Source organism: Lolium rigidum, chromosome 1 (genome assembly GCF_022539505.1).
Source record: "Lolium rigidum isolate FL_2022 chromosome 1, APGP_CSIRO_Lrig_0.1, whole genome shotgun sequence".
In the NCBI taxonomy this organism is placed as follows: domain Eukaryota; kingdom Viridiplantae; phylum Streptophyta; class Magnoliopsida; order Poales; family Poaceae; genus Lolium; species Lolium rigidum.
The window spans coordinates 229,180,422-229,188,639 of record NC_061508.1 but is presented as its reverse complement, the minus strand read 5'-3'; the positions used below and the strand labels follow the sequence as shown (position 1 = coordinate 229,188,639).

The 8,218-nt window shown below is 44.3% G+C and overlaps 1 protein-coding gene across 1 annotated transcript; it reads left to right on the top strand.

Annotated features, from left to right (window-relative positions):
- The first annotated feature begins 1,105 nt into the window (after positions 1 to 1,105).
- On the top strand, positions 1,106 to 3,434 carry LOC124683278 (vesicle-associated membrane protein 727-like). Its single transcript, XM_047217834.1, has 5 exons — positions 1,106 to 1,346; positions 1,473 to 1,668; positions 1,780 to 1,900; positions 3,099 to 3,161; positions 3,270 to 3,434. Exons 1-5 carry the CDS (start codon positions 1,142 to 1,144, stop codon positions 3,411 to 3,413), a joined length of 729 nt encoding a protein of 242 aa, XP_047073790.1. The 5' UTR covers positions 1,106 to 1,141; the 3' UTR covers positions 3,414 to 3,434.
- The last annotated feature ends 4,784 nt before the right edge of the window (positions 3,435 to 8,218 follow it).

Sequence of the window (8,218 nt, the reverse complement as noted above, 5' to 3'; positions counted from 1 at the left end):
TCATGTCGAACATTTGTGGGGACTTCATGGTGCTCAATATTTGCTCCGGTTCATATGTTCGATAAACTATTTTTGATGTTCTCAGACAAGTGCTACTACTCCGTAGTATTTGTCATTTTTCATGTTTATGTAGTTTGAATATTAATTATAATTCTGTTATTTGGAAATATAAATGTTTATAAGGTTGAATCCTATGCTTATCAATTCATGAGAAGTACTGATTGCGTTGGCAACGAGTTGCATTGAGAGAAGCTCAACATCGGGTCAGCGGCGAGCAAGGTTTTAGGCTAGCCATAGTGAAGGTACCATAGGTAACTGTCATACATGTAAAAATATTGATGTGGCAATGAAATTAATTATATGGTATCATAGATTCATAGCACATAAAACTAAAAATCCAATGCCAAATAAATCTTGTACTATAATTTGGCATAGTACTATAAATAAGTACACAATTTTGCAACTCGTTGTCCCAATTTAAAATGTACTTATTCACTGCCATTTGTGTACTTATTCACGTCCTTGTCAGCGCCCGTCTTCCACTCCACCTCAAAGGGCAGAACGGTAACTTGCGGACATTAACTCGCAACTAAGCAACGCAACAAGGCATGGAATAGACCCGAAACCGTCGCCCACCTCCGATCGATTTCACAATTCACAGCGGCAACAGCGAGGAGAAACAAGAAGAGAGGCCAGAGGCCACCACCACCACCACCACCACCACCACCCTGCCCGACGAAGCCTGCGTTTCTAGAAGGTTCGTCCCCTATCCCTCCAAGCTTCCGCGCCCCTGTCCGCCTCCTGTTCGAGTTTGACCCCTCCCCGCCCCGAGATCCGATCCGATTCGATTAAATCGATCCTATCTCTGCTTATTTTCGGATGATAGTACTGTAGATTGCGCGCTGGAGTCCCTGAATCGTGTTCTGTTGCTGAGTCGATTCCGAATTCCCGTGTGTCGATAATTTAACCTTTTGTCGTTAGTGCTTCGTATTCGAATCAATTTCTAGACCAATTTAGGTTAGTTTTCGGACATACGGTTTTTCGATTCGTTCCAGTCAGCGTGCTGATTTATTTAGCGCTGTTGGGAATTAGGGTTTTTGTCGTCGGGTGATTTCCGGAGGTGGTAGAAGACGAGGGAGCCATGAACGGGGGCAGCAGCAACAAGCAGACGCTGATATACAGCTTCGTGGCCAAGGGCTCCGTGGTGCTGGCCGAGCACACGGCCTTCTCCGGCAACTTCAGCACCATCGCCGTGCAGTGCCTCCAGAAGCTGCCCCCCAACAGCACCAGGTCCACCTACTCCTGCGATGGCCACACCTTCAACTTCCTCGTCGACCGCGGTTTCGGTACGCCCACTATTCCCCTCTTAATTTTGCTCGCTGCGGCCGCTAGCCTTTCTTGTGACGGTGTCAATGTGGTGTGAACCTGCTGGGCTGACTTCGGATGTGCTCGCCATGATGCGATGCGTGCAGTGTTTCTCGTGGTGGCGGAGGAGGCGGTGGGAAGGAGTGTGCCGTTTGTGTTCCTGGAGAGGATCAAGGAAGACTTCATGCAGCGCTATGGGTCCAGCATCGACGAGGAGCACCCGCTTGCTGATGACGCGGACGAGGACGACTTCCTGTTTGAGGACAGGTTCAGCATTGCCTACAATCTTGACCGGGAATTCGGGTATGGATTCTTTCCTTGCTGGGTTGTGTTGCTCTGTTCTTTGGTTGTACTTTGGTGTTTTGTTACCATGGAAGTGTGCTTATTGTTATTTTCTCTTTCTCCTGGGTTCAGGCCAAGGCTCAAGGACCATATGCAGTATTGTATTAATCATCCAGAGGAAATAAGCAAGATCTCCAAGGTGAAAGCGCATCTTTCAGATGTTAAAGGAATCATGATGGATAACATTGAGAAGGTATGTATTTAACTGAACTTGTTCTTTCTAGAGAGATGTTCTGTTGCATACATTTTACTTTTGAGAAACAAGCAAGCATGTTTTGAATAAGGTCTCCCAGCTCTCTCAAGTTTCTGATTCTATCATACTACATATACACTGGAATTTGCTTTGTATGGTTCAGGTGAAATAGAAAATCAAATAGGGGTTATCACATATTTGTACAATTTGTTATCTTATAGTAAAGCCTTCTCTTGATAGTGCTTGGTTCTCAATAAGTAACACACAGCTAAACAATGTCTTCTTAAGGTAACACTATTGATATTACTCAGTGCTAGAGTTAATGCACCTTCACATCAGAATAATTAGTTTTAAAGTGGGTCGTGATATCTAGCAGTGAGATTTAGTACAATTTGAAGTACTCCCTCCGATCCTAAAAAAATGTCTGATGAACGTTTTTGCAAACACACCCTAAATCATTTTAGCTAATCAACCCGCAGTCCTTCGCCAGCTAGCTTGCATGCATCCGTACCTGGGACCATATGCATGTGCGGCTCGGTAGTGTGCGAGGACACGCATGGTGCAGTGCATGTGGGCAGCTCGTCATCAAATTGATTAATTTATAAGGGGTTAGCAGCAAAACATAATTAGACTATAGCTTGGACACTTTTTTAGGATCGGAGGGAGTAGTAATTTTTGGATCTTGTCCTTTATTTTGATTCAAGATGTGCCATTTCCTTACAAGGGATTACATACGATTGCTGTTGCTCTGACAAGTCGCTTTTGTTGATATATTATTTGCTTTAACCATTGATTTTATGTATTTATCTGCTGTGTGCTTAACTTTTATTTGGTAAGTCTTTATTCTGCCATTATGGCAAGTAAATTCCAATGTCCTAGGGCATATCTTACTTCCTATGGATACACAGAGATCCAACTCTAGTGCCCTATGCAGTTACTGCTTTGCAAAAGCAAGCAATACAAAGCGCAAATTAGCCAAAGCTTCGTATCATTTAATTGGATTCATCAATTCAACATCACTCTTTTCTTTTTTGTGTTTCCTATATTTCATTTTGTGGAGTTTATTTGATTTTGCTGGGCATTGTTAGATATTGGATCGTTGCTATTCAATTTGTCAATTCAGCAACACTCTTCTCTTTTTGTGTTTCCTATCTTTCATTTTATGGAGTTTAATTTGATTTTGCTGGGCATTGCTTAGATATTGGATCGTGGCGAGAAGATTGAACTTTTAGTTGGCAAGACAGAAACCTTACAGTCCCAGGTATGGATGTAACAAGTCTTGGCTACCTGTATCCTCTGTTTGAAATTCTATTTAAGTAAGATGTGCAAGCAACTTTGACTGAGGGATTTGTTGTTAAATTTGCTTCAGGCCGACAACTTCCATAGGCATGGCAGAGAGCTGAGGCGCAAGATGTGGCTTCAGAACCTGAGGTTTAAGCTGATGGTGGGTGGTGCCGTCGCTTTTTTGATCCTCATCCTTTGGCTGATGGTTTGCAGGGGCTTCAAGTGCTAGAGTTCAGAGTTCTCGTATGTTGAAAACAAACAGGAGCCCGCATTCGACCTTTTCTTCCAATGTCATTCTGTTCTGTGTTCTGTTTTCCTTGTCATGTGAATATAATGACCACCAAGATTTGTCTATGTTCCGAACAGCTATCTGGCGTGGGACCCTAATTTCTCATGGACTGTTGCTATGTTTCATATGATCATAGGGATCTGAAATACATGTGTAAGCTTTGAAGAAGGGTCCGCCAATAGATTGTTTCTGTATATTCTGAAATGCAAACTTATTTGACCTTTCTAAAATGAAAGCTTATTTGGCCTTGTGCTATCGTCATGTTCATGTTCAGATGCTCTAGACGATAATGTAAGTCTGTCACTATGATGCGTAGGTGGGTGGTTTGACACGCAGTGCTGGATGGCGGTGTGTTGTGGTTCAGACTTTGCGTTATGCATGGCATATATTTCATGCCTGACGTAATAACCCCATTGCTACACTGATGTACGCGGCTAGACTGGTTATTTAATCCAAAAGGAGTTCGATAACCTGGTGTTATCATCTCTAACCACGTTGACCAGAGGCAGTGAGCGCATACAATTCCAGCGTGTGGGCTGAAGAACAGCTCCAAAATTAGACACGTTTAGATTTTGTAAAAAAAAAAACTACTTCAAATAATTGCGGCAACGCCCACCTATGTACCCAGTTCGAAAACGTAAGATGCTAGTAGGAGTTGGGACGTTGGAATGTTGAATGCCTAGAAAATAACTAGCCACACAAGTCTCACCAAAAGGGCGAAGTAACATTTTCTTTTTGAGGGAAAGCCTTCCTGGCAGTTTATATTAATGTGGGAAATAGGGATACATCATTTGAAATGACATCAACTAAAAAATCAGGAGGATCCTCTTTCCAAATAGATGTAAGAGGTCCAACCGCTCTACTAGCTAACCTATCGGCCGCCATATTCGTCTCCCTAGGGCAATGCTCGAAGATCACATCTACAAACTCCCAGCAAAATAAAGTGCAATCTCCAAAGAAAGTTGCAGCTGGTCCGTATGTGTTGCCGCCACTTTTCATAACTTCAATGACTTCTGAGCAATCTGAGTGCACGATCAGCCTATTACATCCCATCGCTTCCGCCAAAGACATACCATCGCGAAGGGCACATGCTTCGGCAGTATATGCATCCTCAACAAAAGGTAGCATGTAATTACGCCCTGCAACAAAGAAGCCTTGATCATCTCTAATAATTGCACCTGTCGCCTCGGTACCTCTGTCTGGATCAAAAGTAAGCTTCACATATCCCTCCTTTGGCTTGACCTATTGATATGTTGCAAATGTATCTATAATTTATGATGTTCCATGTTTGTTTTACACCAATTTCTATATGTTTTGTTTACACTTCGTTGCACTTTTATACATTTTCTGGAACTAACCTATTGACAAGATGTCACAGTGTCAGTTCCTATTTTACTGTAACGAAGACGAAGTCCGGAGGAGAGACGAAGTGGTGCCACGAGGCGGCCACACCAGGCCATGGCGCGGCCCAGGCCATGGCCGCGCCATGGGGTGGTGTGGGCCCCCAGGCACCCACCGACCTCGCTCTTCCGCCTATTTATTCACGATCTCGGGAAAAACCTAAATACCCGAGCCTCCATCCACGAAAAGTTTTGTCGCGGCCGCCATCACCGACCCTAGCTCGGGAGGGTTCTGAAGCTCTTCCCAGCACCTTGCCGGAGAGGGAGATCATCACCGGAGGCATCTACATCGCCATGCCCGCCTCCGAAGTGATGCGTGGGTAGTTCATCTCTGGACTACGGGTCCATAGCAGTAGCTAGATGGTTGTCTTCTCTAATTTATGCTTCATGTTTAGATCTTGTGAGCTGCCTATCATGATCAAGATCATCTTTATGTAATGCTACATGTTTGTGTTTGCTGGGATCCGATGAATATTGAATACTATGGTTGAGATCGATTATATATTTATCATGTGTTATTTGTGATCTTGCATGCTCTCCGTTGCTAGTAGATGATCTGGCCAAGTATATGAATATTGAATACCAGGGAGATGCTCTGTCCAAGTATATGCTTGTGACTTTTTGCTCTGGCAAGTATATGCTTGTGACTCTTTGCTCTGGCCAAGTAGATGCTCTGGTCAAGTATATGAATATTGAATACCAGGGAGTGACAATAACTTCTAAGCTTGTAGATGTGTTGTTGCTACTAGGGAGAAAACAATAATGCTTTGTCTAAGGATAATTCTATTATTTACTTTACACACATTGATTAATGCGATAATCTGTTGCGTGCAACTTAATACTGGAAGGGGTTCGGATTATAACCGGAAGGTGGATTATTAGTCATAGACACAGTTGGACTACGGTCTATGTATTATGTTGTAATGCCCAAATGAATCTCATAGTAATCATCTTGTCATGTATGGTCTTTATTCTGTCAATTGCCCAGCTGTAATTTATTCACCCAACATGTTATTTATCTTTATGGAGAGACACCTCTAGTGAACTGTGGATCCCGGTCCTTTTCTTTTACACTGATAAAATCATCTACTGCAAACACTTGTTCTATTTACTTACTGCAAGCCCTGTTCTCTTTAATTTCACTGCAAACAAACATCTCTTTCCACACTATACGGTTAATCCTTTGTTTTCAGCAAAACCGGTGAGATTGACAACCTCGCTATAAGTTGGGGCAAAGTTTTTTGGTTGTGTTGTGTGCAGGTTCCACGTTGTTGCTCACGCCGGTAGTGCACCCTTCCACAAGTCAGCTAGCAACACCTTCAGAAGTCACGCCTTTCTCCTACTGGTCGATTAAATCTTGGTTTCTTACTGAGGGAAAACTTGCTACTGTGCTCATCATACCTTCCTCTTGGGGTTCCCCAACGGTGTGCAAACTTACTACTGTGCTCATCATACCTTCCTCTTGGGGTTCCCCAACGGTGTGCAATCTGCAGTGTAAAAGAAAATGACCGGGATCCACAGTTCACTAGAGGTGTCTCTCCATAAAGATAAATAACATGTTGGGTGAACAAATTACAGCTGGGCAATTGACAGAATAAAGACCATACATGACAAGATGATTACTATGAGATTCATTTGGGCATTACAACATAATACATAGACCGTAATCCAACTGGGTCTATGACTAATAATCCACCTTCCGGTTATCGTCCGAACCCCTTCTAGTATTAACTTGCAAGTAACAGATTATCGCATTAAGCAATGTGTGTAAAGTAAACAATAGAATTACCCTCGGATAAAACATTGTTGTTTTCTCCCTATTAGCAACAACACATCTACAATCTTAGAAGTTATTGTCACTCTTCGAGAAAACTAGAGCCATGAACCTACTATCGAGCATAAATACTCCCTCTTGGAGTCACAAGCATCTACTTGGCCAGAGTATCTACTAGAAACGGAGAGCATGCAAGATCACAAATAACATATGACAAGAACATATAATCGATCTCAACATAGTATTCAATATTCATCGGATCTCTGCAAACACAACATGTAGCATTACATAAAGATGATCTTGATCATGTAGGGCAGCTCACAAGATCTAAACATGAGGCACAAATTGGAGAAGACAACCATCTAGCTACTGCTATGGACCCATAGTCCAGGGATGAACTACTCACACATCACTTCGGAGGCGGGCATGTCGATGTAGATGCCTCCGGCGATGATTTCCCCCTCCGACGGGATGCCAGGAAGAGCTTCAGAACCCTCCCGAGCTAGGGTCTGCAATGGCGGCTGCGATGGAACTTTTCATGGATGGAGGCTCGGGTGTTCAGGATTTTCCCAAGATCGTGAATAAATAGGTGGAAGGGCGATGTCGGTGGAGGCCATGGGGCCTGAAAGTTCAGAGATGGTAAACCTAGAGGGGGTGAATAGGTTTCTACAGATTTTAATTCTTTCTTTGCAATATTAGGCTTTGCGGAATATAAAGATGAGCCTAATGCAAACTAGGTGAAACAACCTATATGAGGATACAAGTAACTCAAGCACGAAGGCTCTCACAGACAGTTATATCACAAGTAAGGAGTTCGGTTAGAGATAACCGATAGCACGTGGAGACGAGGATGTATTCCCGTGTTCCCTTCCTTTGCAAGAAGGTACGTCACGTTTGGAGGGGTGGAGGTCCCACGAAGGATTCCCCACGCCACGAAGGCTCACCCTATTCTCCGGAGCCTATCCCACGAAGGAATAGCTCTCTCACTTGTGGTAGACTTTGAGGTAGCCTCCAAACCTTCACAATATTGTCAGGAGCAAATCCACAGCCCGGATGCTTCCGGACCACTCTTGCCCACCTAGGGTTTCCAAGGAACCCTAGAGAGCAAGCTTCTTTATGAATACAAGGGGGAATGAGATTTGTCTTGGTAGAACAGTAGATCGGGTCCTCCTCTATCGTTTCCCCGGAGGGATTTGAGTTTGGGTGGAGGAGGAGGGAGATCTGAGGCTTTTGGTGTTTCTAACAATGGAGTATGAGAGAGAGAGCTCAAGAACAGCTTGTAGTGTAGTGCCTACCCCTTCGGAGGTAGGAGAAGGGGTATTTATAGTGTCTCTTGAATTCTGGCTGTTGCTCACTTGCCACGTCAGCAGATTTCCCGAGAAACCCGGTCAACCGGGCTCGGCGCCGGACCGGCCGGCGCGGGGACCGGTCCGACCGGGCCAGGGACCGGACCGGCCGGTCCAAACCGGATTTGGGACCGGATCCTGACCGGAGCAGCTTCTCTGGCATACTGGACTTCGTCCGGTTGGCACAGGCGAGGGAGCCGGTTGGACGCCGGGGCGCCCGGTCAG